Source organism: Trichomycterus rosablanca, chromosome 4, assembly GCF_030014385.1.
Source record: "Trichomycterus rosablanca isolate fTriRos1 chromosome 4, fTriRos1.hap1, whole genome shotgun sequence".
Classification (NCBI taxonomy): domain Eukaryota; kingdom Metazoa; phylum Chordata; class Actinopteri; order Siluriformes; family Trichomycteridae; genus Trichomycterus; species Trichomycterus rosablanca.
The window spans coordinates 48,128,844-48,148,419 of NC_085991.1; the positions used below are offsets into that span (position 1 = coordinate 48,128,844).

Genomic DNA, 19,576 nt, shown 5'->3' on the forward strand with positions numbered 1-19,576 from the left:
AACTAAGATTCGAACTCTGAGAGATCAGAAAATCCCGCTGCGACACCTATTTTAGCGCTGTTTTAATAACGTTTTTAATCATGCCGACTTTATATACCTCCACTAGCTGCACGCGGCCCTCGTACATCCTGTCCGGCAGGGGCGACTGAGGGTCCTGGTACACCAACGTCATTTTCTCTCCCTGGAAGAATCAAAAGAATAGAAACATGTCAGGTCCAGCTGCCGTGAGCGAGGTTTGAGCCTGGGGTTAAAAATGATGCTTTAAATTATTACATTAAAACAAAAAATCACAAGGTGGTGTGTGTGTGGTTATAAATAAAGTTCTAGATCCTTTATCCTTTATCATTTATGCATTTTCTCCCCTTTTTCTCCGTTTTAGCGCATCCAATTGTCCGATTGCGTCATGCTTCTTCTCCACCAATGCCGATCCCCGCTCTGATTGAGGAGAACGAAGCTAACCCACGCCCCCTCCGACACGTGGGCAGCAGCCGTATGCATCTTATCACCCACACTTTGACGAGTGCAGTGCAGCTCAGCGTTGTGTACGGAGAGACACACCCTGAGAGCACTCTTTTCTCATCTCTGTGCAGGCGCCATCAATCAGCCAGCAGAGGTCAATCGTTGTTCATGTGGCCGCTCAGCCTAGTCGGCAGGCAGAGCTGAGTTTCGATACGATGTATTCGAGATCCCAGCTCTGGTTCCAGCGCCACCTGAGCGGCCCTAGATATCAGATTTATTATTCTGTTTAAAAAAATATATAGTACAGAATATACACCAATCAGGCATAACATTATGACCACCTTCCTTATATTGTGTTGGTCCCCCTGCAACTGTGATGCTCTGTGTATTTTAACACCTTTCTATTAGAACCAGGATGAACTTCTTCAGCAGTGTGAGCTACAGTAGCTCGTCTGTTGGATCGGATCACACGGGCCGGCCTTCTCTCCCCACGTGCATCAGTGAGCCTTGGCCGCCCATGACCCTGTCGCCGGTTTACCACTAATGCTTCCTTGGACCACTTTTGATAGATACTGACCACTGCAGACCGGGACACACCCCACAAGAGCTGCAGTTTTGGAGATGCTCTGACCCAGTCGTCTAGCCATCACAATTTGGTCCTCGTCAAACTCACTTAAATCCTCAAGCTCGTCCATTTTTCCTGCTTCTAACATCAACTTTGAGGATAAAATGATCACTTGCTGCCTAATATATCCCCCCCCCCACTAACAGGTGCCGTGATGAAGAGATAATCAGTGTTATTCACTTCACCTGTCAGTGCTCATAATGTTACGACAAATAAATACATCAGCAAGATCCAACACATCTAGTTCTCACGGATGAACCAGCACCTCAGCAGAGCGAGTGAGAGAGTGTAGATGAACAAATACCTTGAGAAGAACGTCAGGTTGCTTGTCGAGGGGAGTCATGCCTTCACGCCGAAGTCCAAAAGACTTTGTCTGATAGGTCAGGAAACCACCATAGGACGACACCTGAGAAAAACCCCAAAACATTTATAATAAAAGCCATGAGGAAAGTACATCACATTTTCAGCATTTAGCAGATGCTTTTATCCAAAGTGACTTACAATACTGTGACAGTACACAGTTTAACCAATTGAGGGTTAAGGGTCTTGCTTAAGGGCCCAACAGTGACAACCTGGCAGGGGTGGGGCTTGAACCAGCAACCCTTTGATTATTAGTCCAGTACCTTAACCACTAGGATACAACTGCCCTGAGCCTACATGCTTCTGAGTGTCGAAAAAACATTGCAGTAACAAAATAATATATTTAGTTCCAGAATGAATAAAAAACAGTAATATACACGTGCTATATGTCATATAGCTTAATCTCACACCCGTATTTTGGGGTCACTACAGTGGATCTGGTCCACATACCAGACACATGACAGTTTTTACACCAGATGCCCTTCCTGACACAACCCTCCTATTTATATCCAGACTTGGGACCAGCACTGAGAGCGCGCTGACAAGTGCACCCCAGTGAGAACACAAAATACGGGGTGAGAGGAAATGCAGGGGAGGACTGTAAAAATGTGGGACAGGGGGATAATATAGTTTATATCAGAATACATCAGCACACACACAAGTTTTACAGTGTTTCTGACCTTATCGTTCTCTACAAAACACCCACGCTGCATTGCAAAAAATATTTATTAACCTCCAACTATAGGCAGTGATAGCTCAGTGGTTAAGGTACTGGACTAGTAAACAGAAGGTTGCCGGTTCAAGCCCCGCCACCACCAAGTTGCCACTGTTGGGTCCCTGAGCAAGGCCCTTAACCCTCAATTGCTCATCGTGTTCAGCTCATTGTGTAAGTCGCTTTGGATAAAAGCGTCTGCTAAATGCTGAAAATGTAAATGTAAAAACTCACTATAGAACAATCCCTGCTGGTCACGTTGCCAAATCCACTCAGATTCATTTATTTTTCCTACTTGATTTTACGCTGCACATCAGCGCACAAACTTTGATCACTCGCTACTTGTTGACGGGCATTTTTGGACGTGGTATCATTAAACCCCTCGACACTTCTCGCGTTTGTTTTTGTGACAAAACTTAGTTTGGGAGACCAGAGAAGCTCGCCTGTGATTCCAGTTGGTGATAGATGGTGTAGTGTGTAATCCCCCTATCACCGATCAGTCGCGTAGTGTGAAATACACACCCACTTGAAGGACTCCCGATTACAAGAGATCCAGTCGTGTAGTGTGAACTGTACAGCGACCCGACGACTTGGAAAGTCGTGTAGTGTGAACTTGGAATTAGCTGGAGCTACTAAAATTGTGTGTGTGTGCCCTGTGATGGACTGGTGGTGACCTGTCTGAGATGTTTGTGAATTGTACCCACTGTGAACCTGAACGGTGGTAAGACAATGAATAAATAAATAAATGAATTATGTACAATTTGCTCAGAAAGAGCACATACACAGTTCAAGAATACAACAGCAACACGGTACTGTACACATTTCTCAGTTTTACTGAGATGCAATACAATGTGAATATCTGCTGCCATCTGGCGGAAGTCACTGAAATTGCATGTACTAAATAAAACTTCCGGTCAATTAATTTTTTTTTGTAGATGCCCCAGGTTTGGACCTATGCTGGGTGTGGGCTGCACCTGATTGTGTGGTAGCGTGGGGTGTACGGTCATTCTCGAGAACTCGGTTGTCGCAGGTGCTCTAAGCAGCTAGTCATATTGTGACAACCAGTTTTCAGATCTGCGCTGTCATTGTTCTGTCCATTTGTTCCTTTGTTTCTGTTATTTTGGCTAATTAGTTATGTATTTTCTCCCGCATCTTTAGCGTAGCCAATTAGTCTTCTGCTGCTAAGGATTCCGATGCGTGCGCATTCCCTCGTCCCCTTCTTTTTAGCCCGTGCATCAACTTCTGCATAGGCGCCTCGGTCTGCTAACCATGGTCCTTACACTGCGTTTGAAGACCCCACCCACTAAGTCTGGCCTTTTTTCCACCTGCTGCAGACACTGTCTATTGTGCCAGCTAGATGGCGCCCAGCCGACCTGTAGCAGAGCCAAGATTCGCACCAGAAAGTTCCGAATCTCAGCGCTGGTGTGCTAGCAGAATATCCCGCTGCACCAACTGGGCGCCGCAGTTTTTATTTCTGTCTTTTATTTGTTACTTTGTTTCTATTATTTTGGCCACTGCTTTACCCTGTTTTTGATTTAATTCTTGGAGGTGCGGGACTACACCTGGAGTGTCAGTGGCAAGACAAGACCCGCCCTGTTATAGCTGCTCAGTCAAGCAGTTAAGTTGCCATCATTTGGCTCATAAGCAAAACCCATAAACCTTGATTGCCTGCATTGTACCTGGTCACAATTGTAAGTCGCTTTGGACATAAACATCTGCTAAGTAGCATAAACGCAATTAGCTAAACTGGTTTAAGTTTGTAAACTAGTAGGCTGAATAACCAAGAGGGCAAAAAGAAAAAAAAATTAAATCACTGTATTAACATACAAACATACAGTAAACAGACAAGGGGGCATTTACATTTTGACACTACTGTTCTGCATTAATACGAATGTTTTATTCAGATAAAATATAAGTGGAGGTGAAGAACAGAAAACATTCTCACCCTGTCACCCAGGTACGACGGAGGCAGAACCCAGTGTAGCTGCTGTACCGCTGGAGAAAGTTCCTGAACATCAGCCACCACTGTATTACTGAGCGGGTTCAACACGTTCGGCACCTCGTTCTGACCGTCCGTCATCAGCCGCCAGGAGCTCATGTCCACAAACTTAAGCAATGAGGCAAAAGAGACACATTAATCAAATACAAAATGTTGTAAAGGTGCTAGCACTCAGGTGTTGACGCGCCATAGGGTGCGTTTTATACAATATCTGGCCAAAATATGTTAAACTCAATAACTTAGAAGGGTATTTTGGCCATATATTGTACAATGCGCACCCTATGGTGCAAACAACAATTTTAAATAATGCGTTCATATTTAAAACAAAAACACACACACACCTTCTTCCTTCGTTTTTCTGAGCTGCGGCACTGATCGGTCACTCCAAAGCAGAAACACTGGGTGCATCCTGTAGGGTTGGCGGGGTCGAAATGGAACGAGCCCTCGCGGCACTCATCACACTGCCTCCCCTCCACCTTACTCTGAAAACACACACACACACACACATACACACGATATTTAGATAAACACTCTTAAATCAGATCTGACATCTGGAGAAACTGGTGAGGGATTTGTGAGGGGTTATGTGATCTTTTCAGCCACTCTTCTAGAAAGGCTTAACACAAGACTTTAAAGTATGTCTATGGAAATTTGTGCCCTTTCAGTCAAAAGACAAGGGCACTGATGAGAAAGCTGCTCAGTGGTGCTGAGGTCAGGGCTCTGTGCAGGACACTGGAGTTTCTTTAAACTGAGCTTTTCTTCATGTCTTTATAGAGCTTGCTTTGTGCACAGGACATGCTGGAACAGGAAAGGGCCTTCCCTAAACTGCTGCTGCAAAGTTCTAAGCATATGATTTTCTATGTATAATTGATTTATTACACCTGTTAGCAATTACTGTGGCTGATAAACATGATTTCAATAATTACAAGGGGTGTCCTAATACTTTTGCCCATGTAATGTATCTTGTACTGATACAGAGTTATTCAGATGATGTATAATGTAATATGAATCTTATAACTATGTGACTGGAAATGTATCTGGTCACCTTGCAGAGGCAGCGGCCGGTGTCGGGGTCGCAGATCTGCGCCGTCACTCCACCAGCGTTACATGAACACGGCACACAGTCGGGGAAACGGTAAAAACCGGCTACACACTGAGAGCACTGACGCCCACCCACTCTCGGTTTACACCTGATACACCAAGAGGAGAAACAGAACTTCAGTTCTTCATCCATCCAGCTATTTATCTATCCATATATCAATTAATTCATCCATCTATCCATCCATTCATTTAACAATCCATCCATCCATCATCCATCCATCCAATTAACAATCCATCTATCTAACTATTCTTCTCAACCAACCATCCATCCATCCATTTACCCATTCAACCATTCATCCATCCATCCATCCGTTTTTCCACATATTTATCCATTCATCCATCCATCCGTTCATCTGTCAATCCATCCATACATCCATGCATCCGTCCAGCCAGCCATTAAACAATCCAACCATCCATCCATGTAACAATCCATCCATTCATCCATCCATCCGTTCATCCATCCATCCATCCATGTAACAATCCATCCATTCATCCATCCATCCGTTCATCCATCCATTCATCCATTTAACAATCCATCCATCCGTCCGACTGTCAACCATCCATCTATTTACTCATCCATTTACCCCAAACAACCATCCATTCATCAGTTTAACAATCCATCCATCAGTCTGTCTATCCATCTATTTATTTATTCATCATTCCATCCACCCATCCATCCATTTACTCATCCATTCACCCCATCCAATCATCCATCCATTTACTCATCCATTCACCCCATCCAATCATCCATCCATTCACCCCATCCAATCATCCATCCATTTACTCATCCATTCACCCCATCCAATCATCCATCCATTAAACAATCCATCAATTCATCCATCCATCCATCCATCCACCCATCCATCCATTTAACAATCTATTCATTCATCCATCATCCATTGATCCATCCATCCATAAATCCATCCATCCATTTACTCATCCATCCATCCATCATTAATCCATCATACATCCAATTAACAATCCATCCATTCATCCATCCAATCTATTCATCCATCCAATCTATTCAGCCATCCATCCATTAATCCATCCATTTAACAATCCATCCATCCATCCATCTGTTATCCACCCATCCACTCATTGATCAATTTAACAATCCATCCGTCGTTTATTCATCCATACGTCCAACAATAATCTATTCATCCATCCATCCATGCAATAAATAAACAGCTATTAAATCTCAGCAGATTCACACGCTGCACTGTAACTTACGTGCACTGGCCGGTGGTGACGTGACACTGACCCTTGTCTCCTGGGCGGATACCGTTCGTGGAACAGTCGCAGCCTTCACAGCCCAACAGCGGGTGATAACTGAAGGTCTGACTCTCACACACATCACAGGCAGGACGTACGGTCTGAGGAGGACAGATACACTCCCCGGTCACCTCGTCACACAGCCTCCGTCCACATTCACATCCTGAAAAACAAAGAAACACAGACCATTCATCACCGTGACTGGACAGTGTAGTGAGTGACTTGCAGCATATGGTCAAAAATATATGGACGCCCCTTCCCGACTGTTGAGTTCAATTTAGCATGTGAGCCAGAACTTGTCAATGACTGATACCCTGACCTCACAAATGCAGGGGGTTATTGTCGCCAGCTTCATTTTAATGAGCTTATGGTTGGGTGTCCATATACTTTTGGCCATATAATACAATATAAACCAGATACATCAGATTTACATTTTTAGCATTCAGCAGACGCTTTTTATCCAAAGCGATTTACAGTACTGTGACAGTATATTGTCCAAGCAATTGAGGGTTAAGGGCCTTGCTCAAGGGCCCAACAGTGGCAACCTAGAAGTGGTTAGGCTTGAACCGGCAACCTTCTGATTACTGGACCTTTAGGATACAGCTGCCACACTAAAAAATCTAGGTTCTTGATTCTGTCAAGTTCAGAAATCCTCCAGCAGAGGGCACTCACGTCTGCAGTACGGGAAGCCGTAGTAGCCGGTGGCACAGCGGGTACACTGGCGGCCGATCACGTGAGGCCTGCAGGGACACTGGCCTCCCATCGGGTCACAGCTGGACCCGGTCGATCCGGCTTCATGACAACCGCAGGGCAGAGCGCCGTCCAGATAGTGAGCGACCAGAGAGCGAGACGAACTCTTACAAAACTCAGAGTCCCGGCGTGGACTGTAGAGAAACGAGAAACAGTGAACAGAAGACGTACATCAAAGTGGAACAAGCGTTCAGTCACATACACGATACGACCAAGAGTATTTGGACACGTGAGCTTGCTGGACGCCCCGTTTCAAAAACAAATGCTGTTAAAACAGAGTGACGTCTGTGTGGTCATTTCAGCTATAACTACATCCGCTCTTCTGAGAAGGCTTCTCACTAGAATTTGAAGTGTGTCTGTGAGAATTTGTGCCCATTCAGTCAAAAGATGGCAGTGTTTGTATGGCTGGGCACAGATGTTGGTCGCGAAAGCCTCAGTTGATGTTACAGTTCATTCCAAAGCTGGTCAGTGGGGCTGCGGTCAGGGCTATGTCTATCTATCAATCTATCTGTCTGTCTATCTGTCTGTCTGTCTGTCTGTCTGTCTGTCTGCCTGCCTGTCTGCCTGTCTATCTCTCAATCTGTCTATATATTTATCTGTCTGTCAATCTGTCTATCTATCTATCTATCTATCTATCTATCTATCTATCTATCTATCTATCTATCTGTGATCTATCTATCTATCTATCTATCTATCTATCTGTCTGTCTGTCTGTCTGTCTGTCTGTCTGTATTTATCTGTCTGTCTGTCTATCTATCTATGATCTATTAATGTCTGTCTGTCTATCTATCGATCTGTCTGTCTGTTCGTCTGTCTGTCTGTATATCTATCTGTCTATGCACACACACATTTATACACACACGTACACACATTTTTACACACACGTACAAATTTTTACACACACACACACACACACACACTTATACACACACACACACAAGCCACTAATGTACATTCATTCATTGTCTGTTTTACCACGCCTTTATCCTGGTCAGGGTCACAATGGGTCCCGGAGGAAACCCAGGCAGACACAGGGAGAACATGCAAACTGCACACAGAAAGGACCTTGGCCGCCCAGCCTAGAAATCAAACCCAGGTCCTTCTTGATGTGAGGCAACAGCACTACCCACTGCACCACTGTACCACCTGATGTACCTGTACATGGCGTCACATCAAGTTTAAAATGTAGCACAAATGCAACAAGCTGTAATTCAGGTCATTCATTTAATTTCTTTAGAAATCAGAGGATGTAAAACCGCCCTGTTTGCACTGAACGAGCCGTTTATAACAGACGCTAGAGTACGAGACACTTACTCAGTGTAAACGTTTGGATCTCCACACTGATTAATGAAATCTGGAGCTTCATCCAGAGCTTCAGGAGTCAGAAGATCAGGACTGTAACCCTCCTCAGGAATCACCAGCACATAATCCTGAAGGAGAGAGAACACAGACGAGCCATGAGGAACGAAACTCACAACAAATCACAGTATTCCTCCCTGTTTCTCTTAATCTGGTCATATCCTATTCCAGATTGTATGACCCTTGATCTGATCAAGGAGAGCCAAATCACCACACTCCCCTTTTGACATGTGTCCAATCTGTGACCGCTTCTTTTCACCTGCCAGCGTTGGGTTCCCACACAGAGCCGTATAGAGTACGGAAAGCCATGCTAAGCTCAGTGTGACTCGCTTCCTGGATGTAATTTCAATTCATTTCATTTTCATCAACTGCTTTAACCTGGTCACGGTCGCAGCAGGTCCGGTTCTACTGAGGAAACACTGGGCACAAGGTTATCAGACTGGATTTGACCCTCTTTGTCCCTCTCTTTATCCCAGGGGTGTCAAACTCATTTTCACCGAGGGCCACATCAGCATTATGGTGGCCCTCAAAGGGCCGATTGTAACGTATTCTGCTGTGATTGCAGTCTGTTGTTTTTCTTGGAGGCTAAATTCTGCATTTATATTGTCCTCCTTTACCACGGACACAGCCTCATAACACAAGAGACGCACCGGTTTCTCTTCCTGAAGCACAAACTTGTTTTCACTTTCATTAAATTTCCTCCTTATGCTTAATTTTCTTAATTATCTTCTTGTACATTTTAGGATCATGTGTAAATATGTGTAACATCATCTACTGGCAGGCTGTGTCACTTTGCAGGTCACAAAATCAGCCTGCATTTTGAAAGATGCAGTTTGTTTAGGATTTTACAGTGTATTTTTAAGACAATTGTTCTGCCCTCACTAATAGTTTATCCCCCTTGCTCAGCTAGACAGACAGACAGACAGACAGACGGACAGACAGAAAAACAGCTCTCTTCAGAATACAGTCGGTTTATTTGCTCGCCAGCTGTGTGATACACTGTGTGCATCAAAATGAAGTAAAAATACAAACAATAAAAACAATAAAGAACTTAATACAGTAAAGGCACACAGCTGTAGTCAAGTGTTACATCTGGTACAGTATGAGATTTAACCAAACGTAAAATAGCGCTAACGAGTTAGCATTTAGTGTAAAAATACTAATTGCTATAGTAACAGTAACAATTGTATTTAATTACGGTAAATTTGTAACTAAAGCGCTGTGATGTACTCACTAAACATTTACAAACAACTGAGAATATAAACGCCACTACTTACAGACGATGCTTTGGTATTATACTGAAAGATAATTATCTGTATTTATTTATTATTGTTTACGTTATTGACAACGCTACTTCACGTTCTTTTGCAGTAAAAGTCACACGGCTACTCAGCGAGGTCAAAGTTAGTTGCCATGACTATGATGTCGCCAGTTGTACTTAAAGGCGCAGGAATCCCATTAAATTATAAGCGCGTCTCTGTAACGACTCGAACCAAAACAACAATCATACAGTCGTTAAGCTCTCGCGGGCCACATAAAGTGACGTGGCGGGCCGGATCTGGCCCGCGGGCCGTGAGTTTGACACCCCTGCTTTATCCTGTTCTCCTTATATAGAAATAACATCTTCTAAAGTACTAGACGTCCTCAAGAGCCCGTTCATCTAGTGCCAGCTGACCACACTCCGGGCTTCGAGAGGGCAGTAAAACTAAAAGAGCGAGGTAGTAAAAGTGGAGCTGCTCACCAGAGAGAGAGTTTTTCCATCTGGGATTCTCAGGGTGATGGATAACGTCTGTCTCAGGACGTCCAGAGAAATGCGTCTGTCTGCTATAACTACGCTCCTGCAGCCGGACACCGAGGGACAGAACGAGGCGTTTATCTGACCTGTGGAGGGAAAAACACACGAATGGACATCACAACTCAGAACCATGGGCGGCTCTGCAGGTAGAACAGTCTCCGATCTTTTAGGAAGGCTTTCCATGAGATTTTGGACTGTGTCTGTGGAAATTTATGCCCATCTGGTTTAAAAAAGCATCTGTAGACTCCACTGAACCACAGAGTGAGCCATAAGTGGCGTAACCTAGAAAGGCTTGGGTGCGATGCATACGGAAAAAAAAATGCATCTCAGTTCCGATTTGCCCGCCCACAGATCGCAAATGAACTTAATCCAAAAAGCAAACCCAATCCATCCCAGAATGCAGTGCGCACCTACCTGTCCAGGTCCTTCCCGCTTCCAGCAGGACCTCCACAGGGAAAGTGGGGTGCTCGGGCTGACAGTAGTGAACTATGAATGTGTACCGGCCCTCCTGGGGTACCTGCGTCCTCAGCTCCACCTCAGTCTACACACACACACACACACACACACACACACACACACACACACAGCTGTGTTGTTACTATTCGTCAGAACACGTATAGATGTTGTATTTGTGAACACTACTATTTCCCCACTTTATCCTGGTCAGGGTTGCGGTGGGCTCAGCCACTGTAGGGCCCTTGAGCAAGGCCCCTAAACCCTGTCCACTCCAGTGGCACCATATAATTCTACTCTATTCTATTCTGCCTTATTCTATTCTATTCCATTTTGCTCTATTCTATTCTACTCTATTTTATTCTGCTCTATTCTATTCTACTCTATTCTGCTCTATTCTATTGTGCTCTATTTTATTATATTCTGCTTTATTCTATTCTATTTTGCTCTATTATATTGTACTCTATTATATTGTATTCCATTCTGCTCTATTCTATTCTACTTTATTCTGCTCTATTCTGCTCTATTATATTGTACTCTGTTCTGCTCTATTCTATTCTACTCTATTCTACTCTATTATATTGTACTCTATTCTGCTCTATTCTATTCTATTTTATTCTATTTTGCTCTATTATATTGTACTCTATTCTGCTCTATTCTATTCTACTCTATTCTGCTCTATTCTATTCTACTCTATTCTGCTATATTCTATTCTGCTCTATTATATTGTACTCTATTCTGCTCTGTTCTATTCTACTCTATTCTGCTCTATTCTATTCTACTCTATTCTGCTCTATTCTATTCTACTCTATTCTGCTCTATTCTATTCTGCTATATTCTATTCTACTCTATTCTGCTCTATTCTGCTCTATTATATTGTACTCTATTCTGCTATATTCTATTCTGCTCTATTATGTTGTACTCTATTCTGCTATATTCTATTCTGCTCTATTATATTGTACTCTATTCTGCTCTATTCTATTCTACTCTATTCTGCTCTATTCTATTCTACTCTATTCTGCTATATTCTATTCTACTTTATTCTGCTCTATTCTACTCTATTCTGCTCTATTCTATTCTACTCTATTCTGCTCTATTCTATTCTGCTCTATTCTATTGTACTCTATTCTGCTCTATTATATTGTACTCTATTATATTGTACTCTATTCTGCTCTATTCTATTCTACTCTATTCTGCTATATTCTATTCTACTCTATTCTGCTCTATTATATTGTACTCTATTCTGCTCTATTCTATTCTACTCTATTCTGCTCTATTCTATTCTACTCTATTCTGCTATATTCTATTCTACTTTATTCTGCTCTATTCTACTCTATTCTGCTCTATTCTATTCTACTCTATTCTGCTCTATTCTATTGTACTCTATTCTGCTCTATTATATTGTACTCTATTCTGCTCTATTATATTGTACTCTATTCTGCTCTATTCTATTCTTCTATTCTGCTAAATTCTATTCTATTCTATACTATTCTATTCTACTCTATTCTATTCTGCTCTATTTCATTGTATTCTGCTCTATTCTATTCTACACTATTTTATTCTACTCTATTCTATTCTACTCTATTCTGCTCTATTCTATTCTATTGTATTCTATTTGTAATGTAAATGTAAAAATTCCCACAGTCAAGAACCTCAAGAATCTGGTGGAAAGCTTTTCTGAATGAGTGGTGGCTGCTATAGCAGCAAAGAAAGAGGCAACAAGCTCATGGTCAGGTGTCCAAATACTTTTGGCTATACAGTGTACCTAGGAAAATGTCATGAGAGTAATAATAATAAGAAGAAGAATAACGACAGAGCAGTAAAGCACTAATTACACTGATTTACACCACCATGATCCGGAAATGTACCTGTGGGGATTTGAGCAGAGGCCCGCTGCAGCGCCCCAACATCTGAGGAGCGAATCCAGACGGTCGGGTCACAGAAGAGGCGTCTACCACGATTGCAGTGGGAGGAGTGTGGAACCGACCCTGGACGCAGTGTGTACTGAAACATGGAGGAGAGAAAACTAAACACATAAAGACCTCAGAGTCATTCTGTTACCGTGCAGCCAATATTCGCTTATGACCCATTTGGATATATCAATTTCCCCTGTACTTTGGCGCCGCCTGCTGCTTGTCTAAGGTCAGGAAAGGTGGATGGTTCTAGAGAATAAAGGGGTGGGAGGATTGTTGGTTGCAGAAGACGGAGGGAGCAAAAGAAATGATTTTATTAGCTTGGCACGGTGTCAGGTGGATGTATTAGGAGACCTGAGGGGCGTCGCCTGAGGTGGCTCCTGGTTCTGAATAACTTATGGGGCCCCAGAGGTGTGGCACCAAAATACTGAGGAGGTAGAAATCAAGCCCAGATGTCTGATGCCAGACGCACAGACACACTAATACACAAACACACACTCGCACACAAACACACACACACAGACAACCAAGCACACACACACAGACACACTGATACACAAACACACACTCGCACACAAACACACACAGACAACCAAGCACACACACACAGACACACTGATACACAAACACACACTCGCACACAAACACACACACAGATAACCAAGCACACACACACAGACACACTGATACACAAACACACACTCGCACACAAACACACACACACAGATAACCAAGCACACACACAGACACACTGATACACAAACACACACTCGCACACAAACACACACACACATAGCCAAGCACACACAGACAACCAAGCACACACACACAGACACACTAATACACAAACACACACTCGCACACAAACACACACACACAGACAACCAAGCACACACACACAGACACACTAATACACAAACACACACTCGCACACAAACACACACACACAGACAACCAAGCATACACACAGACACACTGATACACAAACACACACTCGCACACAAACACACACACACAGACAACCAAGCACACACACAGACACACTGATACACAAACACACACTCGCACACAAACACACACACAGATAACCAAGCACACACACACAGACACACTGATACACAAACACACACTCGCACACAAACACACACACAGATAACCAAGCACACACACACACAGACACACTGATACACAAACACACACTCACACACAAACACACACACACAGATAACCAAGCACACACACAGACACACTGATACACAAACACACACTCGCACACAAACACACACACAAAGACAACCAAGCACACACACACAGACACACTAATACACAAACACACACCCGCACACAAACACACAGACAACCAAGCACACACACACAGACACACTGATACACAAACACACACTCGCACACAAACACACACACAGATAACCAAGCACACACACACAGACACACTGATACACAAACACACACTCACACACAAACACACACACACAGATAACCAAGCACACACACACAGACACACTGATACACAAACACACACTCGCACACAAACACACACACAAAGACAACCAAGCACACACACACAGACACACTAATACACAAACACACACTCGCACACAAACACACACACACAGACAACCAAGCACACACACACACACACACTGATACACAAACACACACTCGCACACAAACACACACACAGATAACCAAGCACACACACAGACACACTGATACACAAACACACACTCGCACACAAACACACACACAGATAACCAAGCACACACACACAGACACACTGATACACAAACACACACTCACACACAAACACACACACACAGACAACCAAGCACACACACACAGACACACTGATACACAAACACACACTCGCACACAAACACACACACACACACATAGCCAAGCACACACACAGACAACCAAGCACAAACACACAGACACACTGATACACAAACACACACTCGCACACAAACACACACACAAAGACAACCAAGCACACACACACAGACACACTGATACACAAACACACACTCGCACACAAACACACACTTTCACATAGCCAAGCACACGCATAGACAAACACACACTCACACAAAGCCAAGCATACACACACACACAAACACACACTTGCACTCAGACATGCTCACACACACAGACACACTGGCACACAGACACACTGACACCAATACACAAACACACACTCACACACAGACAAACACACACTTGCACACGACCAAGTGCACACACACACACAGACAAATACACACAGCCAAGCACACACACACACACACACACACACAAATAAACACACACTCGCACACAGCGAAGAACACAAAAACACACACTCACACACAAACACACACTTGCACACAACCAAGTGCACACACACACACACACACACACAGACAAATACACACAGCCAAGCACACACAAACAAACAAACACACACTTGCACACAGCCAAGAACACACAAACACACTCACACACAGAAAAACACACACTTGCACACAGCCAAGAACACACAAACACACACTCACACACAGACAAACACACACTTGCACACAGCCAAGAACACACAAACACACACTCACACACAGACAAACACACACTTGCACACAACCAAGTGCACACACACACACACAGACAAATACACACAGCCAAGCACACACACACAAACAAACACACACTCGCACACAGCCAAGCACACACAAACACACACTTGCACACAACCAAGTGCACACACACACACACACACACACACACAGACAAACACACTTGCACTCAGACATGCTCACACACACACACACACACTGGCACACAGACACACTGACACAACAAAACACCAATACACAAACACAAACACACACTTGCACACAACCAAGCGCACGCACACACATACACACACACACACACACACAAATACACACAGCCAAGCACACACACACAAACAAACACACACTCGCACACAGCGAAGAACACACAAACACACACTCACACACAGACAAACACACACTTGCACACAACCAAGTGCACACACACACACACACACAGACAAATACACACAGCCAAGCACACACACACACACACACACACACAAACAAACACACACTCGCACACAGCGAAGAACACAAAAACACACACTCACACACAGACAAACACACACTTGCACACAACCAAGTGCACACACACACACAGACAAATACACACAGCCAAGCACACACAAACAAACAAACACACACTTGCACACAGCCAAGAACACACAAACACACACTCACACACAGACAAACACACACTTGCACACAGACATGCTCACACACACAGACACACTGACACACAGACACACTGACACCAATACACAAACACACACTCACACACAGACAAACACACACTTGCACACAACCAAGTGCACACACACACACAGACAAATACACACAGCCAAGCACACACACACACAAACAAACACACACTCGCACACAGCGAAGAACACAAAAACACACACTCACACACAGACAAACACACACTTGCACACAACCAAGTGCACACACACACACAGACAAATACACACAGCCAAGCACACACAAACAAACAAACACACACTTACACACAGCCAAGAACACACAAACACACACTCACACACAGACAAACACACACTTGCACACAGCCAAGAACACACAAACACACACTCACACACAGACAAACACACACTTGCACACAACCAAGTGCACACACACACACAGACAAATACACACAGCCAAGCACACACACACAAACAAACACACACTCGCACACAGCCAAGCACACACAAACACACACTTGCACACAACCAAGTGCACACACACACACACACACAGACAAACACACTTGCACTCAGACATGCTCACACACACACACACACACTGGCACACAGACACACTGACACAACAAAACACCAATACACAAACACACACTTGCACACAACCAAGCGCACGCACACACACACACACACAAATACACACAGCCAAGCACACACACACAAACAAACACACACTCGCACACAGCGAAGAACACACAAACACACACTCACACACAGACAAACACACACTTGCACACAACCAAGTGCACACACACACACACACACAGACAAATACACACAGCCAAGCACACACACACACACACACACACACAAACAAACACACACTCGCACACAGCCAAGCACACACAAACACACACTTACACACAGCCAAGCACACTTGCACTCAGACATGCTGACGCACACACACACACTGGCACACAGACACACTGACACAACAAAACACCAATACACAAACACACACTCACACACAGACAAACACACACTTGCACACAACCAAGCGCACGCACACACACACACACACACACACAAATACACACAGCCAAGCACACACACACAAACACACACTCGCACACAGCCAAGCACACACAAACACACACTCACACACAGACAAACACACACTTGCACTCAGCCATGCTCACACAGACACACTGGCGCACACAAACACATACAGACACACTGGCACACAGACACTCACATACAGAGACACTGGCACACTCAATCTCAAACACTCAGACACACTTACACACACACAAACACACACACACACTGGCACACAAACACACACTTGCACACAAACAAATACACACTTGCACTCAGACATGCTCAGACAGGCACACTGGCACACTCACACATACAGACACACTGGCACACAGACATAGGAACACACCCAATCACACACAGACGCAGTGGCATACACACACAGTGACACGCATTCATTCCCAAACACACAGACACACTGGCACACAGACACACTCACTGACACACATTCAGTAGCGGACACATGATTTCCAAATGATTTCAGAAATGATCTGCAGCAGACGTTAAGACGTTGATGTTCTAAGAAGACAGAGGTTAATGAAGAGGGTGCGTCCTTATACTTTTGACCATATATGAAACATTTCATATTTCCTGCAGAGAAAACATAGTAAACAGAATAACTGAGATGTTTTCAGAGAGCTTTAGATTGACAGAAATGCTCCGTTATCACTCGCGCCCCGCGGCTCCGGGTCGAAGAACAGACAGAGAGAGGCGGGGCAGGAACGATCACGAGAGGAACATTTGGCTCCAGGTGAAGGACCCAGCCTTAAGTGTGGAATGCAGCGATGATGCCTGTACAACAGATGTGATGATTTTATACTGAAACATGTAACCGATCCGAACGGGAGCATGAGAGACGTGAAGGGACGAGAAGATTAAAGTCTCTGTTCTTCATGTTCACGCGATCGTTAGATGATGATCGTGACTGTTTTATTACATCCTTAAACATCACTGCTGGTATGATTATACGTTCAACAACACTGAAAAACAAACTGACTGAATCCTGCACAGCTGCAGTGCCGCAGAATGTCAGATTTTTTGTAGTTCTGATCAGATTCTACCACACGGATGGAGACGTCAGCTGGCGTGCTAGAAGGTCGTGTCGCCTCAGCACATCAGTTTGAGTGACCTGAGGCTAATTGTGTTAGCTTAGTAAAGTAAACTGGGGTGACATAATCGCTGTATAACTAGTGTGACTAGGGTGGACAGCCGTCCGGCTTTAGGTCGGACAGTCCGGTTTTTCAGCTGCCAGTCCTCTGTCCATGCAACGCTATGACGGGCACTTAAAAATCCTCCTTTTGGAGTGAAGTGGTTACATTTTTGATCAATATTATCTGTCATCGGCTCAGGTACATGTCAAAACAAATGCTTTGTATTAAACTTTTGGAGGCAGCGAGGAACAGACTTAAATATCAAAAGTAGACACAACATGGTGAGTAAAACAGTAATTTGTTATAGAATTATTGCTTAAATTGGTCAAGAACTCTGTTATATGGGTTCTGGTTTCATTCTGTGTTGCAGTATCATGTCCCCCCTGTTCCTGGTATGACGTCCTCCTTTTGGGGGTGTAATGTTCTCCTTTTTGTGACTATGAATTTGGCCACCCTAAGTGTGACTAAATAATCAGCCTTATTAGTTCTATGTCATGTTAGAACCAGCTGATCAGGTAGGCATTAGGCAGCAAGGCAGCTCACTAGAATTTCAGACAGATTCATTACAAATAATAAAAAATATTAAAACCCAGTACTTGGGTTGAAAAATTCTCACCTGTCCTCAGTGAATCTTCCATGGACTGAGATGCACAAAACTTTGGGCTGGACGAGCTCCATGTTGAAGGAATTAGAAGGAACAGCATACAATCGATACTTTGGGGGGGGGGGGGACATAAACACAGCAAAAGATTAATTAAAACATTCTTTTTTACACCATGGCCTTAAAAATCCTTATTTCTAATAACAGGTGAGTAATATTTCTGTATTATAAGACAGCTTTGAATTAGATCCAGTCAAACGTTTCATCACAACTGTAAATCAGCGATCCTGACTACACATAAACACGTTTGTGTGTAATAACAACCAACATTCAAGAGCAAAACCTATAATTTATTACACTTTCATATATGATTTGTATTAAAATGCCAGAAAAAAAAACAAGGCAGATGCCAATGCTGTGTCCCCGTCTTATAATGTGGAGGCATCTACTTGAGACACAGTGATGTCATAAAATACTGCCTTTTTATGCACCCCCCTCAGTCTTCCTCCCAATTCGCTTCCTCTACTGCTGCAGACGTCCACTCCTGACCGAGGAGAGCGGTGACTAACACACACCCTCTCCGACACGTTTGAAGTAGCCGACCGCTTCTTTTCACCCGCA

At 43.8% G+C, this 19,576-nt stretch overlaps 1 protein-coding gene across 1 annotated transcript in view; it reads right to left on the minus strand.

Moving 5' to 3' along the window:
- The window catches only part of si:ch211-241e1.3 (laminin subunit alpha-3), a 116,140-nt gene that overhangs the window by 37,588 nt on the left and 58,976 nt on the right, over positions 1–19,576 (minus strand). The window contains exons 27-38 of the mRNA XM_062994421.1: positions 18,971–19,068; positions 12,754–12,889; positions 10,847–10,973; positions 10,379–10,518; positions 8,593–8,708; positions 7,201–7,412; positions 6,487–6,691; positions 5,201–5,345; positions 4,497–4,637; positions 4,102–4,263; positions 1,389–1,490; positions 98–181 (exon numbers count right to left, since the gene is read on the minus strand). Coding sequence (XP_062850491.1) covers positions 98–181; positions 1,389–1,490; positions 4,102–4,263; positions 4,497–4,637; positions 5,201–5,345; positions 6,487–6,691; positions 7,201–7,412; positions 8,593–8,708; positions 10,379–10,518; positions 10,847–10,973; positions 12,754–12,889; positions 18,971–19,068 — 1,668 coding nt within the window. The remainder of the gene's footprint in view (positions 1–97; positions 182–1,388; positions 1,491–4,101; positions 4,264–4,496; positions 4,638–5,200; positions 5,346–6,486; positions 6,692–7,200; positions 7,413–8,592; positions 8,709–10,378; positions 10,519–10,846; positions 10,974–12,753; positions 12,890–18,970; positions 19,069–19,576) is intronic.